This window comes from Arvicanthis niloticus, chromosome 21 (genome assembly GCF_011762505.2).
Source record: "Arvicanthis niloticus isolate mArvNil1 chromosome 21, mArvNil1.pat.X, whole genome shotgun sequence".
Classification (NCBI taxonomy): Eukaryota; Metazoa; Chordata; class Mammalia; order Rodentia; family Muridae; genus Arvicanthis; species Arvicanthis niloticus.
Window position 1 is genome coordinate 39175577 of NC_047678.1, and position 16398 is coordinate 39191974.

Genomic DNA, 16398 nt, shown 5'->3' on the forward strand with positions numbered 1-16398 from the left:
CTTCTCATGGGATACATGTATCAAAACATCATGTTTAATACCTTAGACATATTCTTCAATCTGCTCCCCATGCCTTAAGCGAAAGGAAAATTCTTTGTTACTTACTGCTGGGGATTGAATCTAGGGCCTGACTGGTGCCAAAAGCAACAGCCCAGCCCAGGAAACAATTTTTAAAACTAAAACGTATCATGCTACTGATTTGTCAGCTGTTAACAACAGGGTCAATTTTTGTTTTTACTTTGTATATCTCCCTTCAGCATTTGGGTTCTCAGCCAGGCAGGTGGATCTCTGTGAGTCTGAGGCCAGCCTGGTCTACATAGTAAATACTAGGCCAGCCAGAGTTATATAGTGATACACTCTCTTAAAATATATGTATGTGTGTATGTGTGTATATGTATATATATGTATGTATATACACACTTACATGTACACATACACACATTTGCACACATGTTGTACACACACACACATACTCACACACACGTGTGATTCTCAAGAGTTTACCTGAAGACTCTGATTACCCTTATGATCTCGCATGGTAGACTGTCTGTCTACCAGCCTGTTTGTATAACTTTATGATGTAAAGATGGCTGAAGGAAGAACAGAGGCGGGGCTTCTGCTCACACAGATGGATGAAGTCCTGACTCCTCCCTCAGATATTTAACTCTGGAATCTGCTAAATGCCCAGGCATCTAGGGCTGGGATCCTGGCAGTAGGGGCAGATAGGAGTGGCCAAGCAGCATTCATGGCACGATGTTGATAGGTTGAAGGGTCTTGCTGCCCTCCCTGGGAATATGTGAAGAGTTATAATTAAGGCAGGTGTCTCAGGCACAGGACCTAACACTAGTTGGCACAAGGTACCATACAGCGTGGTGGCCATACACACTAATATTCATGCACTCACTCATTCATTCATCCATCCACTCATTCTTTGGCGTGTGTGTGTGTGTGTGTCTATGTGTATGTGTGTGTGGTGCTAGGAACAGAAGTCATGGCCCTGTGCAAACTAGGCAGTTACTACATGACTAAATCATTCCCAAGTCCTCTTCCCTTTCTTCTCTATACCTTTCACTTCATCTGCCTGAAAATCTGGGTCTGTTAGAATAAGACCCTCTACTGCCATCTGTTGGGAAGTGGTCCTTGTAAACTTCTCTATGACATCTGGCAACCCCCATTCCATGTGTGCATGCCTCACCTGCACTGCCACACTCAGCCTTCCCCAGGCACAGGAGTGTGCTGTACTTTCTAAGCAATGGCCTTTTGGAGAAGAAGTGCACATCGGTGGCAACGCATCCTCCCCTGCATACAACCACTCATAGGTTGACTATCGGGATCAGAACTCTTAGAGCCTGGGGTTCTGGAGATGAGAGTGGAGTTTGCAAGGCTGTCTGTGTGGGCAGCTGGCTTGATTTCTTTGAGAGGAAAGAACTTGCTCTGGTGTCTGCAGGAGGGGACAGCGCCTTGGCTTTGTTGGTGGCAAGGATGATATCCATAATGACATAGACATGTGAGTGGCACCATGGCATTAGCTGCTCTAAGTCCTTTCAGCACGTCGTTTGGCTTGTGACGTGCACATGGTGCACATATGTACATGTGGGCAAAACACTTCATGCACAGAAAAATAAATATTTTTTTAAAAGATGGCTGTCTCCACACCAATCAGTTTAGTCAAGATCACTCCCCCCACCACCACCATAAATTATGCCCAGAGGCCCATCTCCCAGGTGACTCTTCATTCTTTCAGGTTGAAATTGGTACTGACCACCACAGGCTACAAAAAGTTGCTTAAACACTGGACAGTAGCAATTGAAATGACTGTGTAAGGTGAACCACTCATCCTACCATGTAGGAAAAGCCACAGGCCAAAGCAGCCTCAGGGCTGGAATAGAGAAGTCCTCTGAGTACTGAGCTGGAGAAAACTGCCAGCCTGGGTCAGGATGCAGAGCCAGCTCTGGGGGACTCCATGCTGTTGACTCCAGCATGAATACCATGAATGCCACGGATATGAGAGACAGTTCTAGATAACAAAGAGGAATGAGATGCTGTGGATACTTTTAAAAGTTTGTTAGGTGAGAGATGTATTTGTCAAATGGGTCCATAGATGGCTGCTGTCTCTCAGGACATTAGTAAGTTTGTAAAGGATTGAGGACATAGTTTAGTTGGTAAAGTGCTTACTACACAAACGTAAGGACCTATCCCAACACCTATACAAAGCCAGGTCTATGCTTGCCATCCTAGTGCTGGGGAGATAGGCACAGTCAGATCCCTGGAGCTTTCTGGTCAGCCTGACCTACTTGGCATGGTGCAGGCCACTGAGAAATTCATTTCCAAAATCCAAGTGGATAGCTCCTGAGGAACACCACCTGATTCTGACATCCACACATAAATGCATATATATACATAAACATATACATACAAACACATGCACATATACACAAACACAAGCATATAAACACATATACATAAGCACACAGATATATACACAAACATACACACATATAAACATAAACATGCGTAACTGTACACATATGTGCATATACACAGATACATATACAAATAAACATATATATACACATAAACAAATGCACACATAAACATACGCACCTGTGCACATAAACACACAAACATGAATACATATGCATATATGTAAATAAACACACACATAAACACATATACATATATACACACATATGCAGGAGGAAAAACAGCAAATCAGCTTTAAAAATGGTAGCTTTCTCCCGTGGCTGGTCAGATTTTTGCTGTACTTTCACTGTCTGTACATTTGCCTATCACGGATGTCTAGAAGAATGCAGCCTTATCAAACTTAAATGACTGTGACATGTGTATCTTTTTCACTACTCCAAATACCTTTGAGTAACCCCCAGTAAGTGATGGTCTCCGGCACCCAGTGCTGTGGTAACACTGTTCCCAGTAAGTAATGTTCTCTGGCACCCAGTGCTGTGGTAACACTGTTCCCAGTAAGTGATGGTCTCCGCACCCAGTGCTGTGGTAACATTGTTGCTGCAGCTCACTTGAGGAACAGCTTGCTGGGAGATAGACTTCAGGAAGTCAGTGTGCTGACCTGAGACATTCCCCCCAGCATCCCCAGCCCTGGGAAGGGCTAGGTCCTGCCTCCCCATAGCTCTGGCTGCCTTAGAATCCGAATGTAGTCCTAACGCAAAGCCTCTTCTGTCTTTCAGATGGGTTTCTTCCGCAGAAGATACAAAGAAATCATTGAAGCTGAGAAAAACCGGAAAGAGAATGAAGATGGTTGGGACTGGGTCCAGAAAAACCAGTGACCCACTCTGCCAGTCAGATGATGCCCTCACGTCCCCATCACCAGCCTGTGGTCCTTGATCTTTGTATCTTCCATATTTGGAAGAAAGAAATCTTCTCCAGATTTTTCGGAGGCCCCACTGACGCTGTTCTCTTCCTCATCCTGTCAAGCCCGGTGCCGACCTGAGATGGCCACCTCCAGCCAGGTCACATGACTGGGGCCACCACCACTCCCCTTCACAAGATGAACTTAGAACTTTGGAAAGACAAGCTATAGAGCAAAGCAATATTTATGGATGCAACATTGTGTGGTCAACCCTCAGGGGAAAACGGTTACCTAAAAGTATTTTTTATAAATGTAAGCCTTTTATATTGATCATGTCTTTATATTTGTATCAATGTTTTATTATTTCTATTAAATAGTTCTATAATTCACTCAAGCACTGAAATCTTGGAAATACATGTACCTGCATACAAATTTTAAAGAGAAGGAACTTATTCTACTTTGGAACTCGTTGTTAGGAAAGGAAAAAAAAAAAAAAACTTGCAGATTAAACAAACTGAAGAAACCTCATGAAATGAATCCACCAAGCTGGGCACACTACAAAAGCACCAAGGATATGACTAGACCACCTAAGACATTCATTCCCCATTGTTACCACCTGAAGTCAAGTTCGGAGAGCTTGAAACACTGGTGTTTTCTCTTATGGACCTCTCACTGGGAGATTCTCAGCAGGAACTAGGGTGGAAAGCCTGGTTTCCTCCCAGCAGATGCTCTGTGCCACCCTGATGCCTGTGGCAGGCACTGAACCCTCCTCTGGAGTCAGCAAGTGCTGGATGGACAACTGGTCAACCTCAGAATAGCATCTCATCCTAGACAACATGCACCAGACTTCAGAGCCCAGGACTGAAGCTGTGCTCTCTCAGCAAAAACCTGTGTCTCTGTATGTGTAAGCTGTTACCTTGTGGTATAATGGTTAGCACAAGGCTCTCCATTTTCCTCTGTCACTCTTGCTGTCCCCAACTGGTGGTGCTGCAGATACCTTCCCAGAGAGGATCACCCAACATGGTTTGTGTTTATGTCTTAGGTGGAATCTCAAGAGTCAAACCCTGAAATAGGACTTGGTTGCAAATAACTTACTTAGGAAGTCGTCTGAGAAGGCAGCAGTGAGGAATTTCAGAATATAAGACAGGAGAGTACGGGGAGCCAGGCAACAGTGTCCCTTCAGGGCACAGCCTGTGAGATGTCTTCAGACCAATTAGATCTAGTGGGCTGCCTAGTCAGGCTCAGGAACCTGGACATTTATGGTCCCACACCTGCAGGGGATATAAACTTTCTGCCCTTAGTTCTTGCTGACAAGATGACTCTGTTTGTCCTCTAGAGGAGAACTTTGGGAGCACCCTCAAGTAAGGAGACCCAGAAATCATGCAAAGAGCTCTGAGCCAAGAGCTTTGGCACCCCCTTCCCACACACAAGTGAATGCTACCTTCAGCTTTGTGTAATCGAAAAAGCCATGAGTCTGAGCTGGTCCTAGAAGTCAAACGTTGCATCTGACCATGGAATAGAGACAGTGGTCACTACGTGGAAGGGACAGCCCAGGAAACCAGTGCACACCCAGTTCTTAAGTTTTATCAAAAGAAACAAGGAAAGAAGTCTTGGCTTTACCAGTCATGTACATCTTGGTCTGTGGGTCAGGCACTGTGCTGGATGCTGGTGGATCCTCTGAGAACACAGTCACCTCGTGTCTCAGAGTGGTAAGCCCTCCCACAATAGGTGTGGCGTGTGGATTCTTCATGAACCCCAATTGCAGCTGTCCTGTGACGATTGTTGAATCGTGTCGTGGTTTCCTTTAATAAATCATTTGAGTCACGTGGTGAGACCACTACAGAACTGTCTGCAGTTATAGCCAAAATGCTTCTGTCCCCACTGGCTTACTTCCTGCAAAGGGTTTGGCTGCACCGGTGGAGACCAGTGACTCACCTCAGCTAGCCAGCAGAGCCGCACCTAAGAAAGCATGGAAGGCAGAAAGAGCAGACTCAGCTGGAATCTGGCCACTTGCACCTGATCTCAAATGGTGACACCTCATGAATAGTCATGTGCTCAGAAGGTCACTACAACTTCAGGAAGCAGATTTAAAGAAAACCCCATGGTATCTCTGCAAGCAAATCCTAAAAGGCACTGTAGGAGAGGGGAGGCCTCTTTGCCTATCTGCTAATGCTGAGAGCTAGGGTGTGGCTCCTGGCACAGAGGCAGGGAAGCGGGTGGAGCATTGTGTTGGAATTCTCTCAGCTGGGTAGTTCAGCATCTCCATTCCAGTCTTCTCCAGGCGATCAGGAAAAGTGGGCAGGTGAGTTGATGTGCCTGTGTTACCTCTTTCTAGAACATTCTTTTTAAAAAGCCCATTGCAGCCTTCCGCTGCCTCTGAGTTCATTCTGCAGACATTCTCCAGGGCGCTATCATTTGTCTGCTTCTGTTTTTTAGTTGTGTCTTCTGTGGTTTTAACCAGCTCAAGAAAGTCTAGAGCATCCCCAAAGTGAGCCCTACCACAAAGAGGCTATGAAATGTGAACACACAAGAACACCAGCAGGAGGGACCTGGGGAGCTGGTCAATTGACCTATGCACACCCTGTGTCCCCGTCACTGTGACTCAGGCAATGCTTTGGGAAAGCACCTCAGGGCTCAGCAGTTTGGAAGGTTGCATGAAGTCTTCCGTCCTAGTCCCCCCTCCATCCATCCTTTGATGCCCCCACCACGCAACACCCTACCCCCACCCACACGTACCACATATCACATGACCTACTTCTACTAAAGCCAAAGGCAAGGGAATTCTCAATAAACAGCATACAGTTGAGACACCTCAGTGACCAGTGACCCCTGTTGTATGCTACCTGTTGGGCCCCAGTGTGGTGGGTGTAGAAGTGTTATTCACATTTAATTAAGGATGAGACAGCTTTATACCCAATTACCTGAGAAACATAAACCTAGGAAAGTAATGTGTAATGTCAACTTCCTGAAATGTAAAGGTACAAAGATTGTCACGTGATGGGTGGAACAGGACATAGCTCGGTGATCAACTGCTTGCCCGACACACAGGGAGCAATGGGTTCATTCCTTAGTAACCCTCCCCCCAATATCATGTGGTGGAACTGTCCCATTGGTAAACAAAAGGCAGAAACCAAATATTCTCAGAATGATTTCACAGTTCCCCGAGAACATAGAATTTTAATAGATGTGGGTTTTGGTCGTGGAGTATATGTTCTAAGATAATGACTGAAGGGAGGCTGCAGAGCCCCTGGGGCCACATGAGCCTTCTAGAACCAGGGGAGTGATGAGTAAATCCACCCCCCCCAATGGTGTGGTTCTCTCTACAGCTGATCTGCACTTCAATCTATTAAGGTGTTTGGTTTGCTTTGTTTGATCCTGATGTGCACAGTGTGATTGGTGGTGTGAGTTTAAGCTTCCGGAGTGGTTTGTTGCATGGCAGGAACCTCTGCTCTCTGCATGTCTGCAGCTTTACTGAGGCGTGCATGGGCACGCGAGTTTGTGTGCGCACTCGCGCGCGCACACACACACACACACACACACACACACACTGCCCGAGAGGATTTGGAGTGGGAAGGCTGTCTTTCCTCATTGTGTCTTGTGAATTCATGTCTATTTCTGCAGTCACTTCTGAATCACTTGCACTGTTTGGGAGATGCCAGGTTTACAAAAATAAGTGTTTAGAATAAAACAAAATATGGCTTCAAATGACCCCAGTGTGTCTGACTGTGATTTCTTTGCCGCTAAGAACTTCATAAGGGTCTGAAGAGGGAATTCCAATATAATACAGTGTGAGCATTAAAGAACACACCAAGGGCTGCCAACTCCCATGGGAGCACCCCACGTGATGGGGCTGAATCTGCCCTTAAGACAATGGACACTACCACCTGTGTGTATTGCCTGCCTGCCTGGGGCTGGACCTGGTGTCTGTCTGTCTAGAAAGAAACACAGCCCAATGAAATGGGTGTGTTCCTCATCACAAGCAGACCTCTTCCACATGTATGGTTTTTTTGTTTGGTCGGTTTTGGTTTTTTGGGTTTGTTTGTTTGTTTGTTTTCGAGACAGGGTTTCTCTGTATAGTCCTGGCTGTCCTGGAACTCACTCTATAGACCAGGTTGGCCTCGAACTCAGAAATCAGCCTGCCTCTGCCTCCCAAGTGCTGAGACTAAAGGCGTGCGCCACCATTGCCCAGCTTCCACAGGTATATAATGTAAATGATTAAGCATTTGCTCAGGCTATCCTCAAACTTGTTGTATAGCCAAAGATAGCCCAAATTTTAATCTTTCTGCCTCTATCTCGAGAGTACTAGGATTACAGGTGTGTGCAACCACCTCTGGTGTTTTGAAGGCAAGAATCTCATTCTAAGCAAGATTCCACCAGCTGTGCTAACATGCCCCTGTAAGCCTTTTGCCAGCCCTCTTGCACATCTACAGACATTTTATTTTCTTAGATTTTAAATCTCTATTTGCTCACTCTTATCACACATACTTTTGATTTGTGAATTATTTTTTTCTTTTTTCCCCTAAATATTACTAACAAAGATCTACCTAACATGTTGCTTGTTTCCAAGAATAAGCTTCTGGCTCTATCCAGTCTAGGTTTTGCTCTCTAGTTCATCAGTCACAATCTCCACGTATATGAATATGTTCTCTACAGCCGTCATTGTTAACGTCACCCAAGGGCTGGCGTGCTGGCTTGGTGGTTAAGTACACACACACACACACACACACACACACACACGCACGCGCACACACACACACACACACATGCACAAACACACGTGCGCGCACACACACATACACACGCACACGTACACACGCGCACACACATGCACACATGTACACATGCGCACACGCACACATGCACGCACATACACGTGAACACATGCACATACACACATGCACATGCGCACACACGCACGCACACACACGAGCACACATACACACACGTGTGCACACACATGCACACACACATTTGCACACACACACACATGCACACACATACACGTGAACACATGCACATACACACATGCACATGCACACACACGAGTGCACACACACACGAGCACACATATACACACGTGTGCACACACACATTTGCACATACACGCACATGCACACACATACAGTGCACACACTGGCTGCTCTTTTTTTCCTCTCATGACTCTCATTTATGGGTTTACACTCTTCATGGGGCTCGTTAGTTATTTATTTACTGTTGGCTGGTGGTTGGTGACTTCCTTTAGAAAGTTCTTTGTGGTGATTCTTTGAAGCCTAGGATGACATGTGTTCCTGCAGAGAGCAATTGCCTTCACCTCTGCCAGGCTCCCATCTGGGATCAGGCCTTGGGGTTTTAATGGACCACCCATGAAATTGGCACAGCAAGTCCATCCCAAGGCTAGCCCATGCCCTTTCTCTACAGGATGGGATCCAGAGTCCCCACACAGCCCTGTGCTCTGCTCTACACTGCAAAGAGCCTTGGTCCTCCAGAGTACTGCCAGGGGCAGAATGCTTATTTCTGATTGGTTCTTTCATCTGTTCATTCATTCATTCATGATTCCAGATTTGGCTATGTAGCCTGGGCTGGCCTGGCACTGGAATCCTACTGCCTTGATCCATAAAGTAATAAGATCAGTTGTCTGCCTCCATGCCTGCCACTTTATAGGCCACTGATCCCTGCAAGGCCACGAAAGCTGAGCTTCTGCTTTGTAGGTATGTATGTGCAGGTAGACATAACATTTTTACTATAAAACAACAACAGCAAAAGAAAACTAAGCGTGCAGAAAAGTAGAAAGAATTTTAAGTAAACACCACGTCCTTGGCATCTAGATTTACATCCCCATTTTATTACATGTGGTTTACCATTTCTCTACCAATCTTCTTTCCACCCACTTATGTTTCATGGTATTCAACGGAAGTTAATAGCTGCCACGCATTCTCCTCTGGATGTCAGTAGAGTCTTTCTGTTTGACCGGCAGCCATATTTTTCACCTATGATGTCTATTTGATTCTTTTGGAATCTGCTTGGATGGTTTCTAGTTTCCCCCCTCCCCCCCAATATAAACACGCTCATCATTCATTTCTTTAAACATATGAAGCTTTCATGAACCGCATACCACACCCGAGGGCTGAGGTCTCTGTTGCCATTCGCTCCGCTGCTCCCAAACACGAGTTATTTCCCTCGTATTTTTTTAACCTTAAACCATTTCTCATCTTCCTTAGAATATATCTGTTGGAATTTGAAATGGATTCCCCCAGAACGTTTCCATTTGCTTCTGCAGGACGTCCAAGAGACTCAATAACTGGTACTGTTTTAAATTAAATCCTCAAGGCTCCCGGCCCACCCAGCTGGTAATCAGTCAGACTTTCAGAGAGGTTTCTTCTCCTGTTCAATGCAGGAGTTCTAGTTTGGCACTAGTTTGGTGTCCTTTGGACGGACAGCAAGAGATGACTTGTGACTCTACCTTGCCACTGCACTTTCCTGTCTCAGACCTATAGAAAGGAGACACTCCCGAGTCCTCTCCTTGACTGGTTCAGGGTTGTCTCCAGTGCCTGCTCTCCCTGGTGAAACAGACACTGAAAGTCAAGTGGGCTTAAAGATGCTTTATAGTCTTGCCATTTCATCCGTAATTTACAAATACAATGTTTCAACTTTTAAAAATATTACATTTGTTTATGTATTTAGTATCTGTGTATGCATACATGCATGCCAACTAGCAGGCATGTAGACCACAGCATACATGTGGTAGTCATCAGTCAATTCACAGAAATTTTTCTCTCCTACCATGTGGACTCCAGGGATTGAACTCTGGTTGTCAGGCTTGGCAGCAGGCCTCTCTACCCACTGAACCCTGTCAGCAGCCCTCAGTGTTTCCTCTTTCATTTTCAAATATTTTCTACATATCTGCATTTGCTACATTTAATTTAAATGGGGCTGGAGACGTGGCTCAAGGTAAAGAATGCGGGCTGCTCCTGCAGAGCGGCTAAATGTGGTTCCGAACACAGAAGCCTCAGGACTGCCTGTAATTCCAGTTCCAGGGGTCTATGCCTTCTGCTGGCCTCACATGCGCGTGTGCACACACACAGACACAAAGAGAGATATTAAATTTTTTAAATTTTGTTTGCCTTTTTAAAAATATTTGAAACAGGGTCTCACTATATATCCCTGATTGGCCTCAAATTCTGAATGTAGGTAGATCAGGTTGGCCTCTAACAAATCTGCCTGCCTCTGCCTCCCAAGTGCTAGGATTAAAGGTGTGAGCCACCATGCCCAGCCAGAAAATTAAATTCTAGAAAGAAAGAAAAAAGGAAGGAAGGAAGGAAAGAAGGAAGGGAGGGAGGGAGGGAGGGAGGGAGGGAGGAAGGAAGGAAGGAAGGAAGGAAGGAAGGAAGGAAGGAAGGAAGGAAGGGGAAGAACCAAAAGAGGGAGGGAGGGAAGGAGGGAGGAATAGAGGGAGGAGAGACAGCAGAAGGGAGGAAAAGAGAACCATAAAGGAAACCGACCTGTGCTGGAAAGTTAAAGTGCTTACCACACAAATGAGAGGACCCACAGAGATTCTGAGTGGGTATTACCACTACCTGCAATTCCAGGACTCAGAAGGCAGGGGTTCTGAGGCATGCTGACTAGCTAGTATTGGTGAACTCTGGCTCTGAGAGACCCTGCCTCAATGAAGAAGAGGTAGAGCAATCAGGGTAACTTACTGATGTCAACCGGGGGCCTCCACATACATGTGCACACACACACACACACACACACGAACTTGTGCATGCGTACACTCATACACCTGTGCACCCGCACTCATGAGAACACAAGCACATACCATGCATGTGTACCACACATGGGATAATAGTAAAATAATAAAAGGACAATATAGTAGCCTCTAGCATCAAGATCAAGAAATTCTCATCTATTTTATCAAGAATTTACCAATGGGACTAAAGAGACGGTTCAGTGGTTAAGAGCACTGGCTGTTCCTATAGAGGACCTGGGGGTCAGCTCACAGCCCCCACTTGGTGACTCACAGCCATCTCTAACTCCAGTACCATGGGATCTGACACTGTCTTCTGGTCTCCACAGGTAGCAGACATTCACATGGCACACAGACATACATGCAGGCGAAACACCCATACATATAAATAAATGAAGTTTACTGCGCATATGAGATTCTGAGAGGTAGGTGTAATCACACATACCTGTAATGCCAGCAGTTGGGAAGCTGAGGCAGGAGGATAACCTTGAGTTTGGGACCAATATGGACTACATAATAACACAGAGACATACATACGTACATTCATACTCAAAATGTGCGTACACACACACACACACACACACACACGGAGAGAAAAGCCTGAAAGCAAAAGGATATATAACACATGTCCACCAGGGTAACATTTATGAACATTATTTACTCCCTCTAGGTTTTCCATTCACCAGAGATGCCTTTGGGTTGAGGGGGTTTTTCTTGTTTTGTTTTTTTTTTTTTTTTTTTTTTTTTTTAATGATGATACAGATGTCGCTATCGGCAGTGACTCTGTGTAGTAAAACTTGTTTGACGTAATGCTCACGACTACTTGTGTGTCGGAACTTGTGTGATGCAGGGAGCTGACTGGGAGAGGGAGATCGCCTTGAGTTGCACTGGTATGTGTTTAACGTCAGCCGCAGCCATTATTGGGGTGCATTATTGGCACTGCCCATAGAGCCACCGCAAATATTACAAGCCCTGACTTCCTGAAAATGTATACGGAGGGCAGGATCTGTCATGCAACTCCGACCAGTGACATCACAGCACTGGCAATTTGTGGGTTTGAAGATTTCACAACTTGACAACCCACAGGACTCAGACGCTGACCTTTGGCAGTCTCTGTCCTGTGGCTGGGAGACAGACTCTCTCAACCAGCATGCCAAACGTCTCATTTCCTGAACTTGCCCTGAACCCAGAATTGAGATCCAGCTGTGGATCCCTCCTCATTAAATTGTCCACAGCAATCAGAAGTGACCAGGTCCTCCATAGCCCTTCAGTTCCTGGCACTGTCCCTAGTGTCAGGAGGGTAGCTATTCCGTGTCTCCCTAACTATGCCTTCTTCCTAGCATGCCTGATTCTGAAGTCCTGCTGTGGGCTGCTGGAGTACAGCCTTAATACTTCATGGATCCCGTATTGGTCTCTTTTCCTTAGGCTGAAACAAAATTCCCAACAAGAGCAACTGAAGGCATGGTTTATTTGGGCTCATAATTTAAGGGTACAGCCTGTCGTGTCAGGATAGGCACAACAGGAGAGGCTTGGGACAGCTGGTCACATTATACCTTCGATCAGGAAGCAGAGAGAGAGAAAGGCTGTCGGTGCTCGGCTCACACCCCCATTTTTACTCAGCTGGGACCCTGGCCCATGGGCTGTTGCTCCCCACATTCAGGGTGGGTCTTCAATAACCTAGAAACTCCCTCAGAGACAGACCTGATTTGTCTTCAAGGTGGTTGAGGACTCTGTCAGGTTGACAGTCAGGATTAAGCCTCCACAGGTGCCCTCTTGCTGAGTGCTGAGTTCTCTTTGGGTCTTTCCTGTAAGGACACTAACTCCACTCATGAGAGCCGTCATGAGCTAATCAAGTCTCAAAGCACTCGCCTCCAAATCCCTGGAGCGTGGATTCAATATGTTCAATAGGGACAAATCGTAGATCGTGACCAGCCCAACTGTGGTACACACGGACAAGTATTGATTTCAAGAAAATGTGAAGTTGAACAGAAAAGAAAATACAAGCAAAGCCTGCTGCACAATTCAGGTACGAACATGTTTATGTAGTCATAGTGAACACTGATTATCAAACCAAATTACACTTATGAGAACAAGAGGGAACAGCTGGGCATGGTAGCCAACGACTCGGGCAATAGAGGCAGGTAGATCTCTGTGAGTTTGAGGCCAACCTGATCTACATAAGGTGTCTGAGGCTAGTAAGGGTGACATGGTCAGAACCTGTTTCAGAAAATATTTAATAAATAAATAAATGGGACAGGAAGTAGGGACTCAGTGGCGCAAGATTCCAGAAATGAATTAAATCTTCATTTCTACTGAAGAACCCCTCCAGATGATACCTGAAATATCAAGATAAAGACAAGTGACACTTGTGAGGTAGGCAGAAGCCACGTGCAGTGGTACACACCCATCATCTGTCATTCCAGCACCTGGAAGCAGAGATAGGAGGTCATGAGTTCAAGTCCAGCCTGGACTACATAGTGAGTTTGAAGCTTGGTCTATGGGACCTCTTTATCATCCCAGCACTTGGGAGGCAAAGGCAGGAGAATCATGAGTTCAAGACCAACACCTGGAAACAGAAACTGGAGGTCATGAGTTCAAGTCCAGCCTGGACTACACAGTGAGTACTAATCTTAAAAACAAAGTAAGACAACAACAACAACAACAAAATGGAGGGCTGGAGAGGTGGCTTAACGGCTAAGAACACTGGCTGTGCTTTCAGCCTGCCCGGGTTCGATTCCCAGCACCCACATGGTGGATGACTCACAAGCGTCTGTAACTCCAGTTCTAGGCCATCGCTCTCTCCTGGCTCCCACAGCCACGCACACACACATGCTAACAGACATTTATGCAGACAACACACCCTACACATAAAGTATATTTGTTTAAATACCTGTGGTACATGGCTGTCATTCTAATACCCAAGAAGTAGAAGAAGGATCAGGAACTCAAGGTCAACATGAAGTACAATAAAAATTCATTTCGGGGATAGAGAGGGGGAGGGGGAGGGGGAGGGGGAGGGGGAGGGGAGGGGGAAGGGGAGGGGGAAGGGGAGGGGGAGAGAGGGAGGAGAGGGAGGAGAGGGAGGGAGGGAGGAGAGGGAGGGAGGAGAGGGAGAGAGGGAGGAGAGGGAGGGAGGGAGGAGAGGGGGAGAGGGAGGAGAGGGGGAGAGGGAGGAGAGGGAGGAGAGGGGGAGAGGGAGGGGAGGGGGGAGCGGGGGAGGGGAGGAGAGGGAGGCAAGGGAGCAGATGGGGAGACGGGGCAGAGGGGAAGAGGGAGGAGAGGGGGAGAGGGAGGAGAGGGAGGAGAGGGAGGAGAGGGAGGAGAGGGAGGAGAGGGAGGAGAGGGAGGAGAGGGAGGAGAGGGAGGAGAGGGAGGAGAGGGAGGAGAGGGGGAGAGGGAGAGGGAGAGGGAGAGGGAGAGGGAGAGGGAGAGGGAGAGGGAGGGGGAGAGGGAGAGGGAGAGGGAGAGGGAGAGGGAGAGGGAGAGGGAGAGGGAGAGGGAGAGGGAGAGGGAGAGGGAGAGGGAGAGGGAGAGGGAGAGGGAGAGGGAGAGGGAGAGGGAGAGGGAGAGGGAGAGGGAGAGGGAGAGGGAGAGGGAGAGGGAGAGGGAGAGGGAGAGGGAGAGGGAGAGGGAGAGGGAGAGGGAGGAGGAGAGGGAGAGGGAGGAGAGGGAGAGGGGGACAGAATACACACTCATTGTCTATGCAAACTAGTAATAGACATAGGAGATACAAGTTTCTGCCGGGCTTTATAGAGTCACTTAATTCTCTAAACTCTGTGCTTTGTAATTTCCCTAAGAGTAAAAACATAATTGGCAAGTCGTTTGAAACAGACGCTGTCTGTGCCTGAAGAGATTATAAAATGTGAGGATTTCTCTGGGACAGTCTGTAGTGTGTCGGGGATCCTTGACTAGTGGACTCCAGACACACAGGATGACAGGACTTTATCTTAGATTCCCCCATCAGAGAACCGGAGTCAGAGGTTTCTATGCAGATTCTTTATCTGGCGTGCAGCCACAGGCATGCAAAAGCAAGAATGGGAAGGGTGGGAGGCAAAGGAGGGGTCACAGGCCAGAGGTCACAGGCCAGAGGTCACAGGCAGGAGGTCACAGCTGAGCTGGCCGCTGCCCACCACGGAACATCTGTATCAGCTGGCCTAGGCAAGCATGGGCGTGCCATTAGCTATTAAACCATCTCTTGGGCACACCCCCCCCCAATGGTCAAATGTGCCTTGCTGTAACCCCCCTGTGGGGCACATGGACCATGCCACCTGAGAAACTGGCTTGGAACTCGGGGGGTGGGGGCATGAGCATGTTCAAACCCCGGAAATCTCAAAACCTGAGATTTAAACCTCATCCCAAGGGCAGCAGGAGCGGGACCGACTCCCTCTCTACTTCTCCGGAGTTTGTCACCTGGAGACCCCCCAACCAGGTGGTCACAGGTAGTCAGCTACCTGGAATTCTTCCTCATGCGAATACAGCATCTTAGCCACCACCCAATGCATTCACCCCCAAAATCCCATCCTGCTCCCCAAGGTTCATATAGTCCCTGTCCACATGGAATAAACAAGACAAGCTATTTCATCAGTGATCATCTGAGACTGGGTGTTTTGGTTTGTTTGGTTTGGTTTGGTTTGGTTTTTTGAGACAGGGTTTCTCTGTGTAGCCCTGGCTGTCCTGGAACTCACGCTGTAGACCAGGCTGGCCTCGAACTCAGAAATCCACCTACCTCTGCCTCCCAAGTGCTGGGATTAAAGGCGTGTGCCACCACTGCCCGGCAAGACTGGGTGTTTTTACTGACGTGTAACACTCCTGGGAGGACTCTCTACCTACCCGGAGCACTCAGGGTTGGACCTTTGGACCTGCCTGCCTGTGGCCAGACTCTCCTCCCTTGCAGAGGTTCACATCAGAGCGGAGCCCGATGTTGCTGCAGCCAGTGCAGCCACCACAGGACCCGAAATGGCCACCTGACCCTGAGCCGGCCACCCGAACCTCTTTACTCCTTTTCTAAGAGCTGTGACACTATTCTGGCATTCCCGCCAGCCTGGAGTTCTGCGGACCTCATTCTCCAGAGGGAGAAGCAGACCACAGACCCCAACGGTTCTGGACCTCACCCAGTCTTCTCCGAGCCGGGGAGAGACAGAACCTGGAACCACCTCACCCCACACTTCTTAACAACTGCCTGGGAGTGAGCCCCTACACTGTTTTATGAAGCTTAGTCCAAGTCCAAACGTGTTAGGAGCAGCCGATAGCAGGCAAGACCTTCCACAGTGTCACTCTGGGATACAGTAGAACCAACAGAGCCGAGCTGGCTATCACTACGAGCCAAGGCCCA

General features: G+C 47.5%; 1 protein-coding gene across 2 annotated transcripts in view; it reads left to right on the forward strand.

The window, feature by feature from the left end:
- Itga9 (integrin subunit alpha 9) overlaps positions 1-7030 on the forward strand; it is a 295010-nt gene extending 287980 nt beyond the window's left edge. For both annotated transcript variants that reach the window (XM_034484311.2, XM_076917769.1), the window contains one exon: positions 3201-7030. In XM_034484311.2, coding sequence (XP_034340202.1) covers positions 3201-3299 — 99 coding nt within the window. In that variant the 3' untranslated portion in view covers positions 3300-7030. The remainder of the gene's footprint in view (positions 1-3200) is intronic.
- Positions 7031-16398: the final 9368 nt, after the last annotated feature.